Source organism: Corapipo altera, unplaced genomic scaffold (assembly GCF_003945725.1).
Source record: "Corapipo altera isolate COAL_440 unplaced genomic scaffold, ASM394572v1 65, whole genome shotgun sequence".
NCBI lineage: Eukaryota > Metazoa > Chordata > Aves > Passeriformes > Pipridae > Corapipo > Corapipo altera.
In genome coordinates, this window is record NW_020884891.1 from 11,287,084 (window position 1) to 11,302,873 (window position 15,790).

Genomic DNA, 15,790 nt, shown 5'->3' on the forward strand with positions numbered 1-15,790 from the left:
GTACCTGCACCCATCCCCATGCTCTACACTTCCTTCTTAGTTACACCAGCACTCTGCAGGATTGTTTCAGTCAGAATGAAAATAGAGGGTGTTTTTATCTGAGATCAGTGTAGCATCTTGTACATCCTGATACTCTCTATGCGCAGAATTAAAGGCTCAAAGACAAAGTATACAGGTCTCTGCCTTTTGCTGTTTCTTCACATATCTGAGCCACAAATCTTCTGGCATCACCATGAAGACTTACAAGCATGCCAGTCTAGGATCACTCCAAATGTGGGCAATTAATTAAATCCGATGCTGTTTTCTTCACTTAGGGAGCAAACTTTGCAAAGCTCCTTAATGCCCAAAGAACAGTTTTACTGTGGCAAGGAATTTTCCTCTTCTGAACTCCATGTTCAAACAAGCTTCCTGGCGAGGTAAGCACAGGCTGTCTTTTAATACAAACACAAAACTCAAATTTAACTTATTAGCTGGGGGAGGAATACAGATGAGGGCTGGATGAATCTCATGAGTCATCGTTTTTGTAGGATAAAAAGCAAGCTTGTCTCAAAAAAATCAATTCATTTGTTTCTATTGTGTATTGCAGATAGAAGTGCTTAAATAATAGAAAGATTAATAGAAACACTCCAACCAATTGTTCTAGAAAAAAATGAAAAATAGCTTTTGGATTATAAAAGAATATTCTTTAAGTACAGAAAAATAAAACATTTCAAATGAAATAATGTTTTGGGAGAGGGAGACAAATGCAGATTAGTCATGCTTGAATGTACTTTCCCAAACAATACACCACTTAGAGCTAAGACTAAGACATGTACATACACCAAGGCATATGTGAAGAATTAGGGTCTGCATGTTAGTTTAATCCCTTTATCATTTGCTCGCTGATGTATTCTCCCAGTCTCATGTCAACCCTTCCCCCAGATATTCTGCACCCTGACCACTGAACTCATTCCCAGCTCAACCTTTTGGGCAAATGAAGGGATGTGCTCTTGAAGTGTGAAGTAGGACAAAAGCACAGAGCTAACACCACTGAAAGGATAATGGAATCACACAGTTCAAGTGCAGCACCAGCCTCCAGTGGTGTGCAAATTTCAATAAGCCTTTTTTATTACTTTAAGATTTTAGAAGGATGTAGAAGAAAATGATGAGGCAGAGAAAAGGTGTACCCAAAAGAAACCCAGGAAAGTCTAAAGCCAGCTGAACAATGTCAAAAAAAGTGCTGAAACAGGGGTTTAATGGAATACTCAGAACTGAAAAAGAAGAAAAGCATGGGCTACAATGTGAGCTGCACAGGCTTTGAAGAGAACATCAAGCTATGCAAAATTAGGTAACAGTCCAAGTAGCCATTGATTCAAGATCTCACCAGAAACAATCCCTAGAAAATCCCTGTGGATGGATGGAGGTGAATGGCAGATATTTTTGGCAGAGCACTGGGTCAAAAAATTCAAGTTGCAGTCCCTTGCCCCACCTGCCCTCCATTTCTGAACCTGGGATCTGCCACAGCAAAGCAACTCCATTCACCCCTGCGAGGGTAGATGTGCTACAGCCCCAAGGCCAGGCCCAACCACCCCAGCAGTTATCCTGTACCAACTGCACTAAACTCCTCTCTACTTCCACTTTGGCATGTTTGCTGTGTTTGATGCCCAGTACCCCTTTAGCCTGACAGATCTCATTATACAGTCATTTCTTCAAGAGAGTGATCAACTCTCCCCGGGCACTCATAAAGATTGAGGATCATTGGATCCTACCTTATTATTTGGGAATATATGCAAGAAGAGGAGGCAGTGCATGCCAAGGAAAGCACTACAGAGGGTGGTATCTGGATACTTAGTGGTACAATCTCTAGGAAGATTAAATACCCCATTGCAACACAATGAACCTGAGGATGCTGCCACACATAGTATTCTGTCACATTCACCCTTTTTTTTGCACAAAAGGAATATGCAGGGTATTCTGAGAAGGAAAATCCATCAAAAACACCACCAGAGTTTTATCCAAAAGCTCTTTTTTTTGGCTAAGGCAGCTTAAATTTTTACCAAGTCTCAAAGGCATAGTTTAAGCAGAATTTTTTTCCTGGGGAAGTATTACCAACAGATTGTGTTTTTCAAAGACTATTAAGAGTAAATGATGGCTTTATACTGATTTCCCCGTGCTAGGAATGCAAATGAGAAAACGAAGAGTCAGTTGACATCCCGTTGCTGTTGGATAACTCTTCTCATCCATCCAAACCATTGGCACAGTTACCTCCAATACTTCATTTTCTGCATTTCAATTGTCATCTGATTTGGGACCAGTCCTTGTTTTTTCTCCAAAAGCCAGTATCACAGGCAAAGGGACTTCCCTATGATGCAAAGCCTCACCTGTTCTTCACAGGAACACAGAGCACACTGGCTTCTACAAACACAGCAATTCCTCTCACCGGTCAATCAGTCCATAAAGGCATCTGAGTCTGAACAACCTGGTGAGTTTGAACTGAAATAAAAATTGTCATGGCAGAATTCAAGGAGACAAGACAAAATAAATTACTCTGTCTGCTTTACTGGTCAATCAGTTCACATATTATATCCACATACAGATGTGATCAACTTAACTTGTGCTTATGTAACCAGACACGTTATTGCATGGCTTCATCTTTAACTGAGTCAAACAGTAGCAAATTAGTTCTGGTGCTGTGCAGAATTACCAGCTGTGATGAATTACCTGTTCACTCTTTGAACAAAGTCCATAAAAAGCACACAAAAGTCGTTTATCCCATCAAATTGCAATTTGGACCATGCAGCTAGAGTGCAGCTGACCCGAGGTGGAAAGTTCACAAGCCACTCAGCTCTGCTTCCAAATTAATCCCTTGCATAAGCTTGATATAAAGCAAACACAGCATTTTGGCATGGACAAGCTTCTTGACGAGCTGCATCCACGATGCATTCCCAAGGGACTCTCTAGTATTTCCTTACCAAAAGGCTCAATGTAGTTTTCATTCAGAGCTGGACAAGTGAAGGCAGCCTGGATCCCACTGCCAACGCTACTCAGTGCACTTACATGTTCTTAAGATTTGTAATATGCTAAAATAAAACTACATTTGACTACAGAGTTGGACTATTCTGAATCTTATAAGCAAACAACAACACAGAAATATGCTGCTGTTCTGGTGTTGTTAATTACTCCGCCCAAGGCCTATGACACGTAAATACCTGATACAGGAATTGTCTATAAAATTGGAAATTTTTTTCCAAGGACATTACTGATGTCATGCCTCAGGTATCAGAGCTGATAGCACAAACAATTCCAAAAATATATGGGTTGGAAAGGAAAATCCCTACCAAGTGGTATAAAACCCTTGTCTCTCCCTACAAAGCTCAATGTAATCTTAACTAGGGATCACAAGAGATGTCACACTATAGGAAAGATTTGCTTCCAGAAGTATAACAGTTTAGAAATAAATGCTAGATAGGAAGAAAGGAACTGGCTTAATCTAACATATCAGTCATTATCATGCAGAGAGATCCCATTATAATTCAAATATAAAAAACAAAGTCCAGTTTTCAGTTAGTAAAACTGGGAGCTATGTTAAAGCCACTAAGCATTAAGATAAACAGAGGACTCCTCTATTAAACACAGGGCACACAGAATTCAGTGTCTACCCAGCAAGTCTCAGGGATGTTAGGCAACAGCAATCAAAACAGTTTTAACACCCAAATCATCAGAATCACCTTTGGTTTGGATTTTCTAGGGAGGGCACACTTTACACAGAAAAAACCACTGTATTACAGACATAACACAAGCTTGTAAAGGAAGTGCTCTATCATAAGGCTTCACATTAAGAATTACCCAATGCTTGCTAATTCTGTAGGAATTATTCTAGGAAAGGGCTCAAAGTGTGACATGGTTTGAGAGCAAAGTGGGTTCTTTCTGTCTTCTCTATCAGACATAAACCCCCCTACATGTCAAAGACTCATTCCCTTGAAATGAGCAATATGAAGCATTCCAGCTGTGAAGCTAAACTTCCAGTTGATCTCCAACATCAGCAGAACCATGTTAATGACTCAAACATGCTAAGAGAAACTGCATCTCAAGGATGAAAAACTGCAAAGGTATTAAATGGCTCCCAGTGGTGCCTGCAGCAGGGGCCAACACCCACAGCAGTGTTTCTTCTTAAACTTTGACTTAACTGCTGTTACTTTCACTCATAAATCATCCTTCAATTAAAACCAGTTTTAATTAATAACATACCCCCTGTGCCTATGCCCTGGGCCATTTCCACTAAAACTATTAAACCATGCTGTGTCATATGCCAACTATAATCATCAACAGCTTTATTTTCGGGCCTGTGAATAGTTCTTACTGTTGTAAGAGCACAGTTGCAGGTAAACACCTGATCACCCCTCGAAACACTGGGCACACAGGGGAATCATCTCAGCAAGAACAAGCCATCCAAAGCCAGTAGGACAAAGAGGGTTGTGAAGCATGACAGCAAACCAGCACCAAGAAAACTCAGTCCCAGGCATTCAGCCAGACCGTCACCAAATTAACTACTCAACTTTCCTAGCTCTTCATCCTGGGCATCCTTCCCCACAAAGCTTCCCAGTCAGTATCCCTGCCTTTTGAAACAGGATGTCCACTGGCTCTGGCTCTTGGTTTCAGAACTGGGAGACCAGCACCTAAAAAAGCCGCTTTCTGCAGAAATCCATATGCATTTCCCCCATCCTTTTTCTTACTGCTTCAGGTTCAAACAGAACTCAATTCCCAAGAGTTTACCTCCATCTCATCTTACTAGACCTCATCATTGTTACACAACACTGTGATTTGTTTCTAACAAAGAGACTCAAGCTCTATGCACCATTTGAGAAATCCAGACACTGGCATGTCTTTAGAGAAGAGAATGACTCTGGGGGCCCTGAATCACACAGCAATTTCTTCTTGCAAGCCCCATTCAAGCATCTGAGGGCCTCCTCTTGCAGTGACACAGCAAGCACTGCTTTCTGTCAACATAAACAAGCACCTTCTGTGTTTCCCTTAAACTGACAATTGATTGGAGCTAATGAAACATTGAAGTGGCAGTTGCTCTTTGGTATTTTTAAAGAAAAATTTACACTCCAAGAGCTTGACCCTGCTCTGAGAGACGACTCAGAACCAGTAACAATCCTGGTTTGTACAAGACAAAGTGAATAAATGTGTCCCAGATCTCACACAGCAAAGCTGTCAACCCACAAATAACTTTAGCTGCAAGTTAAAAATGGAATTAGCTCACTAGTTTGTATGATTTACATTTAATATTTCAGATCAATGGTTTTGCATAATCCTCTGGAAAGCAGTGGAATAAACACTTCCAAACAAAGCATATGGTGCCTCAGTCATCATGTCTCAAGCCAGGCGAGCACATCCCAGCCCTCACCCCGTCTCCCCAAATCACTCCTTTGATTCACAGGACCCCTTCCTCCTCTTGCCCCATGGGCTGCAGTTTACCTAAATTTCATTCATACCCATATTAGGCTATTTTGTAGTAATACATGTCTGGCTCAGTTTGCTATTTAAGAGCCCTTTGCTTTCCCATCTCTTACTCATCCCCTGCCTGAGGCTCTCAGCACACCCTGTCCCCACTGCGTGGGCTGTCAGAAGCCTAGCACAGTTTCTTTAACTACAGTAACAATTGAATACCATAATACAGCAGTCTAAAAGCCATCAAAACATTTTACTGTTCACCAATGCACTGAGAACATAATTTTTCATCCAGCACCACACCTTCCCTCACTCATCACAGCAATCAGGTAGCCAAGCCTGCCCTCTAGTTTGCCCTGCTGCCCTTGCAGCGTGGCAAAATCACAACCTAAACCTGCCATCAGCCTGAGAGAGAAAATAACATCTTTTGGGGGGTCAGTTTGTTGGGTTTGTGTTAGGCTGTTTTCCTGGGGTTTAGTGTTTGGTTTCTTTAAATGTTAAGTGAGAGTTATTACTAGGCCCTCTCTTACAATGGAAAAAAATAGGTAGGCAGTGTTTTATTTTGTTTCAAATGTACTATCAAGACTGCTTCAAGTTCATGTACCTTAATCAACCATTAGAAACTAGAAACTTCCTACTCAGTGCTGGCAGGTAATAGTGATTTAAGTCAGGCATCCCTAAGCTCAAGCCAAAGCTGCTCACTTTCACTGACCTGAGTTGTCTGCAGAGCTGTTGCTTCCAGATATTTTCATTCTTCTCTCTGGCTCCAATTGCACAGGATTTTTTCTGCTTTCCAGAGGTGCTACCACTGTTGCTGAAGGGCTCGGCCTTGGCCAGTGGTGGGTGCACCTTGGAGCCAGCCAGCCTTGGCTCTATTGAACCCAGTAGAAACCTTCCAGCATCTTCTCACAGAAGCCACACCTGTATAGCCCCTGCCACTACCAAAACCCTGCCATGCAAACCCAATGCAGTACAGTATTATTTAAACAATAATACAATGACCATTAAACAATTTAAAAATTGCCATGACAACTAGCTTTGACATTAACAGGAACATCTGATACATGAACGGAAACTCTCAACCGAAAGAGATCACAGCAAAACCCTTGAAAAAATCTTAGTATTGGTAAGGCATGACAGGAGCTCCAGTAGGATCTCTACTCAGTGTTACTTCCTACATTGCATGGCTGCAGTTTCTGTTCTTTGAGCTCCCCAGACATGATGTAACTCCACCACTTAATGGACTGTTTTCATTGCACTGTTCACCTGAGTGGTTGTTTCCACTCCCAAGCACAGGCAACATCAAACCAGCAGCTGGCTGTGACTGTGCAGAGACTCAGGCACTCCCTCTTATCTCAAGGAGAATGTTGTGGATCAAAGCCTTATCTACAAAGAAGATCTTCCAAAGGATGGATTAATGATGCTCAGCTTGTTACCCCCAAGTGCTGAGACATGACAGTGCCTATACTTATAGCAGAGGTCAAACTTTTCAGATTTTTGTAGTACAGTTATAGTAAGGAGAAAATTTCCTAGAAATAACGGGGAGATTAACTTATTGTCTAGGGATTCTGCTACATGGAACATAGATATAGAGCACAGAACCCAGCTAGTAAAGAACAGGTGTGCTCCCACTGAAATCAACACCTTAGAGTTCTAGAACATTCAGGTTTTCTGTTACTGTCTTCCACACCAAGTAAACCTCAACATCCTTTTACCATAGGTTTAACTGTTCATTTCCAAATCTTCGTTCACGAAGCCTAGCCATGAACTGTTCATTTATTCTCCACTGTGAGCAGTGCTACATATTTCTTTTATGCTGTTCTACATATATATTAAACAGGTTATTCAAAAACTGTTCAGCACACGTGCTTGTTTACCAGATCTTGTATTGCAGGGTAGTTCTTTATTAAAAGGAAGTATTTGTCCTACAATGCACAGTTCATACACTGGAGAATGGGAAGCCAACATGCCCACATACAAACTAACTTTGTGTTTCAAGTACTCAGATGATTCTTCAGTTTGCTGGCAGCAACCTGCCAACAGGGGTCTGGATAAGAAAAGTTAACATGTCAGAAACAAAGTGTAAAAATTGATTTGCATTAGTGTGCCATGGTGTCTATGCCTGTGCACACCTGGCACTGGGGTGGATAAGAGAGGACTGAGACTTGGCAACACATTCCTCAAACCACTGGAGATAACCAATTTTTGTCTCATTTATGCCTAGGTTTTATCATGGACATATGCAGCACCAAAACCATGCCAAGCCCCATATTATGCAAAAGACTTCCAAAAAAGGGTAAACTAATACATTAATCTGGAAAACTCAAATTAACAGAAGAACCTCAAGCACAACAGCTTAACAGCCATTATCAGTGTTAGGAAAGTTTTATGCCTTGCTGGAACCTTAGGAAAATTTTTTATCCAGAGACTAAAAAGCTTGCTAACAGCACAGAAGTGGAATGAAATTCGGGTTATCCTACAACACAAAAAATCTCACTATGGTTTGATTAGAGAAAGTTATACACAAAACCAAGGAAGAAAGAAAACAATCAACATATTGTAGCATTTCACAGTGTACAAGTAAGTATTCATGAAGAGAAGGCAATTTTCTATGTGGTCACTCTTGTGTTCTCTGCTTCATAAAGGACACCATTTACAGATGGATACAGTTTGTTTTTCTTGGTCCTTCCCCTGCCATCCATTCCAGCAGCTTATAGCTGTTACTGACACTGCTTTACCACAGGAAATCCAACTGCATCCTTCAGCAAATATCAAGGAGATACATATCTGTGTAAAGACATACAAAAAATATGCTATGCCCTTTCCTTTGCATCATCAAGATAAAGGGAAATTGAAGACTGAATTTTACACTGCAATAAAAAATATATTTGAAAACAAACAAAAAATTGTATTTCACATTAGAAAGACATCACCTGAGTTCCTAAACAATTCTGTTTCTTCAAATTACTTCTAAACTTAGAAATGTATTAATTACACCTGTCCCACTGAGCTGGTTTTGGCTGGGATGGAGGTAATTTTCTTCATAATAGCTACCATGGGGCTATGGTTTGGATTTGTGCTGAAAACAAACACACTTGAGTGTGCAGCTTTTGCTTTACCTATTAAACTGTCTTTATCTCAATCCATGAGTTTTCTTACTTTGCTTTCCTGATTCCTCCACTCATCCCACTGGGAGGGCAGAGTGAGTGAGCAGCTGCGTGGTGCTCAGTTGCTGGCTGGGGTTAAACAACACTCCCCACAAATCAGGAAACTATCCACAGCAAAGTGAAATTCAATCTTTTCCACTACAGTTGGACAGTAAGTAATGCAGCTTTTTTAACTAGCAATTTAATTCCTTGAAAATGTAATGCTTGCTTCATGCCAATGTTATTTTCGGAGCAAGCCAGAGGCAAAAATAGCTACAGGAGTTTTCAAAAATATATAATTATTCCATTCTAATTGCAGGTGAAGACCTCCTCAGCCTGACATAACAGAGGCTGGCTAAAGAACAACTTCCATCAACATCACAGAAAACACGAGTACACAGGCAAGATGAGCACAAGTCTTATTTCAACCACAGCTGAGGCACCAGCCTCCTTTTGTACACGTGTATTACACATTTTGAAGAATGCTTTTCCTTCAGCTCACAAAAAAACCCCTTGATTTACAGTCTGTAGACGCCAGACGACGTGATCTTCGTTCTAGTCCTGTTTGCCTTCCCGCCACTGCCGCGAGCCCTCGTTCCACGCTACATAAACAAAGAGAGCAAGTACCACGTGAACAGTAACTACAGCCACGATGGCAGCATAGAAATAGCTGTCTCTGTCGGACATTCCTAAGGAACCTGGGAAAACAAAGAGAGCAAAGGATATCAGTTATTAGGAACTCTGACATGGCAAGTCACAATTCTTCCTAAAGACCAAAGTTACAAGTGCTCCTGTATCAAAAGACTGAGCTCAAAATGGTTCGTAGGAAAGAATTCACCGTGACAGTCAAAGGCCCTGAAACTACTTCTGGAACAAAGCAACACTGCAGTGTTCAATGTTTAAGATAAAATACCCTGGATTTAATGTCAACAGCTTATCTACAACATTTTCTGCTACTATCTTCCAGCACCAAATAAACCTCAACATCCTTTTTTCCTAATGCTCTTTATGGGGCAGGAAAATGAGGGGGTGGAGGGAGGGAAGAAGGGGGAGAATTCTGTAATTTATTTGCCACTGTAACAGGAGAAAACAGTGGAACAATTACATTTACAGGACTGTTACCTTCTATATTTAGACCATAAAACAGCAACTCCCCACCAGTTAAATTACATGAACACATCTCATATGAAATAAGCCTTCAAATATCGGAAGAGCAAACACTGAAATACTGTTTCCTTTAATTAATTTAAGAAAAACCCAACAAAATTCCCCAAAGAGCAAACCAAAAACCACACATTACACCACTCCAAAAATACCACCCTTCAAAGACAAGCTCAATCCTTTCAGTGCTGACAGATCTTGTCATTAACAGTGAAGTTAAGGCTCAGCTTGCTACACTTCAGATAAAAAAAAAAAAAAGCTAAAAGGGATCTTGAAAGTTACTTAACAAGCTTTGAGCCTTCTCTGTACTACATACAGCAGTACACACCAAAGAGAACAGCCTTGGAACAACTCAGTTTCATACTCACAAACTGCTCCTAAAAGCAGCTGCCTTCTCCCTCCCTCCTCCCCACTTCTGAAGGAGATAACTTCCTAGTACTGCAGGAGAAAAGTATTAAAGCCTTGCAGAATCGAGACTACAACATGGCTAGCTGTTCAAACAAACAAAATCCCTCTTCCTTCTTTTTTCTTCCTTCTTTTTTTTAAATTAAAGTTCTACAAGCAACCACATACAATATATGAAATTGCATATATGAGTTAACTTGTTTACACTTATAAATACAGATGTTTTAAAAAGTAAAAGAGAAACCCCACCAACAACATTATTCTGCCCTGAACACATGATTAGTTTGCAACACCTGCAGGAAACATATCCCTGATGATTCTGACAAAAGTCTGCTGTAGGGTGGTGTTAGATACCCTTTAGGTAAGGGGAACAATGCACCTCTGTGCTATATAAGCCACTGCATAACAAACAGCAAACACTGGATTGCAGATCACAATGCAGGGAAAGATGCATTGACCATTTATATAATTTTCTGTTCTAATTAGACATTACGGAACCTTTGGTCTGCAGAAGGAAACAAAACAGGAAGAATAAAGATGCTATTACAGGATTGTGCTTTTTTCTCTTTTTTTGTAATAATAATACTAATTGGCAGAAGCAGAATTACCTTCAAATACATAAGCCTTTGATGAAAAATATAGCCCAACTGGTAATGTAATCATTAGAGCTGTGAAGAACAGAAGCGTTCTTAAAGTTGATGTTAATGAACCCTCATTTCTGAAATAAATAAGAGAAGTTACACACAGAAGAAAGTCACAATATACACACCTGAAACAGGACAAGAACTTGTCCCAAACCAAAGCAAATTACTTTTCAAGAACTGAGTAAATGTGTTGTTTAGAAGCAAAATACTTGGAATATGCATGTTTGCTGCAATAAAAATGAGAGTATTCAAAATAATTCTGCCAGTCAGAGCTCAAAAACAAGATTAAAAACAATCTTTAGATTTTTTTTCCCTGTTACTGCTTTGCAAGCATTAACAACTTAGGGGAGTTATGTTAATACATTTATCAGTATACTATCATATAATTATTAAATATCTAATATCAGACACGTGCATTTGTCACATGACAGTTTTCTGCATTAAAACTTGCCAAGTTCATTTTTTTTTTTCAGTAACTACAAGCCCAGAAAAATGATAAATTCTACAGGCTGGGATACAGAGGGAAGTACACAGAATGATTTTAACAGTTAACTACTGAAAGTTCCTTTTTTGGGGTGTATTGTTCCTCTACTTAAAAATAAGTTATCAGCTTCCATTAAGAAAGCTGGAATAACTGTAGCAACACTCAGAACATGGAGCCAATACACCAAAACTTCTTTTGCCTTCACAGACTTAAACCCAGAGAATCACTACGAAGGATTATGTTCTTGGTAAGGTCTCCCCGGACTTGATCTGCTAGAACAGGTTTTGTGTTTACAAAACACCACACAGAGCTTGTTTTGTGTGTGCTTCCACCAGTTCTCACTCACTCTGCCTGGCTGACCACATCATTTTATGCTCAAGCAAACACATCAGCCAGGCAATATCCTTGTGACTTTCAAAGACTACCTGATTCAAGGGCATGTGTCCTTAAGGGCTTTGAAACACAAATATGCACAAAAGCCAACTCAAGTCAGGGATACATAATTCTTAAAACTCCCAGGCACCTTCAAAGCACTTTTTGCGTAAGTAGTTTCGAAAAGTTTTATCGAGACACATCTGTGCCATAGCATACTGCTTGAAATCGGTTTTAATCTTGACATTTCTTTGGAAAAAAAGTGGAAGCGGGGAAAAAAATTCTCATCCTCTGACAGTCACGTGCAGCCACGCACAGCTCCTACACTGCAGCCAACAGCACTTCCTGCTGGCCATGTGCTGGTCATTTAGGCAGCATAAAAAACGAAGGGCATTCGGAATCTTCTCCTTTAATAGCGTTTGCCTCGGGGTCTCGGGAGTGGCGAGCACAACTCCACTCAAAATCTTCCTACGGAAATCAGAAACTCTTCTATCAGCACTTACCCACTGAAGAGTAAGATGACCTCCAGCTTATTACCAAAGTTAAAAACTCCACTGCTGACAAATACTTTTCTTACACTGACATACTCTCACCGCTTTCCCTACGCAGCAAAAAACAAACATTCGTGTGTAAACTCAGCCTAGCTCGGAGCTCAGTCCGGCTCGGAGCTCAGCCCGGCTCGGAGCTCAGCCCGGCTCGGAGCGGTACGCTGCGGCCCGGCAGCCTCCATGCTGGGTTTCGGTGGGGCCCAGGCAAACCCGGGGTCTCCTCCTCCTCCTCCTCCCGCTGCGGCCCCTCCACCAGCCGCTCCCGCCCCGCGGACGCTCTCCCCCGGTTCCCCCAGGAGGCCTCCCGGCGGTGCCGGGCGCGCTCCCCGCCCGCCGCGGCCTAGTGCGCAACCCTCCCCGCATCCCGCCGCCCGGCTGTCCCGCCGCCGAGCCCTCCCCCTACCCGGGCCCCGGCACTCACGGCCTGAACTCGGCCACGGGCACGGCGCTCACGGGCCCGGGCCCGAACCGCTCCATGGCGGCCCCGCCGCGGCCTCGGCACCTGCGGCAGCCACTGCGCCTGCGCGGAGGGGCAGCGCCGCTGTCGCCATAGCAACCGCCGGGATGGCGCGGCCTAGCGGTGGGAGGTGGGAACTGCAGCGGGGAGGCCCCGCCGGGAAGGGGAGAGATGGAGGGAGGAGTGGAGGGATGGAGGGATAAAAGGATCGAGGGATGCCAGAATGAAGGGATGGAGGGATGCAGGGGTGGAGGGATGGAAAGATGGAGGGACGAAGGGATGGAGGAATGAAGGGATGGACAGATGGAGAGATGGAAAGATGGAAGGAGGGAGGGACGCAGGGACAAAGGGATGGAGAGATGAAGGGATGGAGGGATGGAGAGATGGAAAGATGGAAGGAGGGAGGGGTGAAGGGACAAAGGAATTGAGGGATGGAGAGATGGAAAGATGCAGGGATGGAGGGAGGGAGAGATGGAGGGACAAAGGGATGCAAGGATGGAGGGAGGCAGGGATACAGTTATATAGGGGTGAAGAGACAGAAGGAAGGAGGGACAAAGGGATGGAGGCATGAAGGGATTGATGGATGGAGGGACAAAGGGATCGAGTGACTGAGGGACAAAGGGATGGAGGGATGGAAGGATGGAGGCATGCAGGGACAGAGGGATGGAGAGATGGAGGGACTGAGGGAAGAGGGGATGGAGCAATGGAGGGCAGCCTGGAGTCTAGACCATGGCAGCAGCTTCTGCTGGGCTTGGGCAGAGTTGACTCTACAGAGAAAACCACCCTGTGCAGGTTCTCTGCCAGCTGGAAACAGCAGCACAATCAGTGCCACTGTATCAGTGCTTTCCTTGAGGGAGAGGGAGAGTGTCTGTGCATGGCAAAATTGCCATCAGATGTCTTGGGTAAAGGTCAAGGCTTGCCAGGAAATGGCAGGGGTCTTGGAGCCAATAAAACCCATGGAACTGACACATTTTGATGAACTCACCAGTGCAAAACACCATAAATGAAATAACACAGGGCTAAGGCATTTGCTAAAAGGAAACTCCAAATCGTCTCTATGTTGTCCTGTTAGGAGGGGGGTTTGTTCATTTAAAGGTTTCCTGCTCTCCTGGCACTAAATTGAAATTCCTTCTCCAGACAAAGAAAAATCTTCTGGTCAAAATCTGAGAGAAACAGGTAATAACTAACAGGTGCTGCAAATGAGAGACTAAGGACTCAGGCAAGATTTCACTTTCCTCTAGCCTGGTGGGCAGTAAGCATTTCCAAGGTGATACTCTGTTTAAGCTATTAATTCGTGTTCCTGTTGAAGCTACTCTACTTAAATACTCACCAAGGAATGGACTTGAACACAGCTTTTCAACAGAAGCCCAGAGTGTTACAGTCCGTGCTATGAAATCAATCTCATTTTCAGGGGAACTAATTGGTAATACTCAATGAACAGCTTTAGCAGGAAACAAAGCCTTGCAAGCTTCCAAACAAAAGTTTTGGAAGCAGTTGAACTGACCTTACCATTTAATTAAATCTCATATACCACAGCAATAACATATTTGCCCCTTTTATGGGAAAACCATGTTGCTATCTTCCCACTCAGCCATGCCAAATCTTAATTGTGTGAGTCACTAACTCCACACATGACTCCTTCCTCATGTTTTCCTGCAGTGTGCAGATATCCAGCATTCCTGCAGCCCGGCATGGTGGCCTCTGCCCTGCTTCTTGCTGCAGTGCCACACAGCACATGGCACAGCACAGTGGCCTCTTCTTTCCCTCCTGGGCCAGCATGGCATCCTGCTGCCCTGCAAGAGAAGAAATACGAGAGGGTTGTTTTCCTTGCAATCAGTAAGATCAGGAAACAAGCACTTTGTTCTTGATGGTTCCTGCTGTGTGCTTGTCTCTCAGACCTTACTCAGAGTGAGTTTCTTCTGCCTGGGTTAGAGGCAAGGGACACTAAATTGCACTGGCAGCTGTAGCGTGTAAAGGTGGAAGGCAAGGAGCAACACTGTCTTCAGCACTCATTTTCTATCCTCTGATTCTGCATACTGAGGCCTTTTATTATGTTTTGTCCAGTACATGTGAGAAAGAAGGTGAATTTTGTTAGAAGCATTTTTTTCCCAGCAATGAACGTAGCTCGGCTGGCAACTCCTTCCTGCTCAGTGAATTGAGTTTATTTCTCAATGAATAAAAATAATTCATCAAAAAAATCAGTGAAGTTAAGTTATAGTTAAGATATAAATCGTATGATTATAAAAGTATGAATGTGGATGTGGAGAACATTTAATCGCTAGATGATGTTCTTTCCATTTCTGGTTTGACTTTCCTGTTTGTTTCTCCAGTAGGAAAAATAACGACATAAGTCATTTTAATAAGAAAAGGACAAAACATGGAAACATAAAAGTGGAATAAGTTTCACATTGTATAAACTTACCATAAAGATGCGCATAAAGGATTAGAAAGTAGTGAATCTCCTAAGGCTGAACAGTCCAAGTCATTAACTTTTAATATAAAATTACTTCATATCTTATCACACTAATGCTTTCATCTACTAGACTTATAATGATTTTGCTGAATGACTTCCTGTATGTAACTGCTTTTCTTTTGTGAGCACAGAAAGGAAATACAAAACTATTAGAAAAATTTTGCAACTCTGAGAGAAAAATAAGCTTTTCATTCACATTTTCATGTTAGTTATTTAAAAGACTCGGAGTATACAAAGTTTTGTCTGTTTGCTTCAGGTTTGATACCTGAATTCTGAAATTTCAGGCAGACTACAGACCTATCTTACCTTCTGGATTATAGAGCAAATATAAAACTTGCCCTTAAGCAGAAACTGTGCTGCAAGCACAAGAAGCTGTCAATTCCAAGACTAAATATCTGCTTTTCTAAGACATTGTCCTCAACAACATTTACCAGGAGACGCTTGAAGAATATAAAAAATAAAGCCAGCCCCTGCTTTTTTGGTGGTCTGTGTCTCAGCAAGGGTGCAGAGCAGGTGGGAAGGTGCCTGCTGAAGCAATACCATCTAGTGGTAGCTGGAGAAAGAGAATCCCCCCAACAGGAGCAGTGCTGTAAAGGTGAAAACTGAAGAGATGGTATCTAAAAACAAACCCACCTGCTTGTGAATATTTCTTTTTTCAAGATTTGTT

The 15,790-nt window shown here is 42.2% G+C and overlaps 1 protein-coding gene and 1 long non-coding RNA gene across 2 annotated transcripts in view; both read right to left on the reverse strand.

Annotated features, from left to right (window-relative positions):
* Positions 1-7,302: 7,302 nt before the first annotated feature.
* Positions 7,303-12,712, reverse strand: VMA21 (VMA21, vacuolar ATPase assembly factor). The gene is made up of 3 exons (XM_027645360.1): positions 12,615-12,712; positions 10,754-10,863; positions 7,303-9,277 (listed from the first exon to the last, which is right to left on the reverse strand). The coding sequence occupies exons 1-3, from the start codon at positions 12,668-12,670 to the stop codon at positions 9,135-9,137; spliced, it is 309 nt and encodes a 102-aa protein (XP_027501161.1). The 5' UTR covers positions 12,671-12,712; the 3' UTR covers positions 7,303-9,134.
* A 1,050-nt stretch (positions 12,713-13,762) lies between these two features.
* The window catches only part of LOC113948070, a 70,691-nt gene continuing 68,663 nt past the window's right edge, over positions 13,763-15,790 (reverse strand). The window contains exon 4 of the long non-coding RNA XR_003527972.1: positions 13,763-14,443. This is a non-coding gene — a long non-coding RNA (uncharacterized LOC113948070). The remainder of the gene's footprint in view (positions 14,444-15,790) is intronic.

Coding starts and splice junctions, on each gene's coding strand:
- VMA21 (XM_027645360.1), bottom strand. CDS start 12,670: ATGGAGCGGTTCGGGCCCGGGCCCGTGAGCGCCGTGCCCGTGGCCGAG. Junction 10,864..12,614: donor CCCGTGGCCGAGTTCAGGCC/GTGAGTGCCGGG, acceptor TATTTATTTCAG/AAATGAGGGTTCATTAACAT. Junction 9,278..10,753: donor AAAGGCTTATGTATTTGAAG/GTAATTCTGCTT, acceptor TTGTTTTCCCAG/GTTCCTTAGGAATGTCCGAC.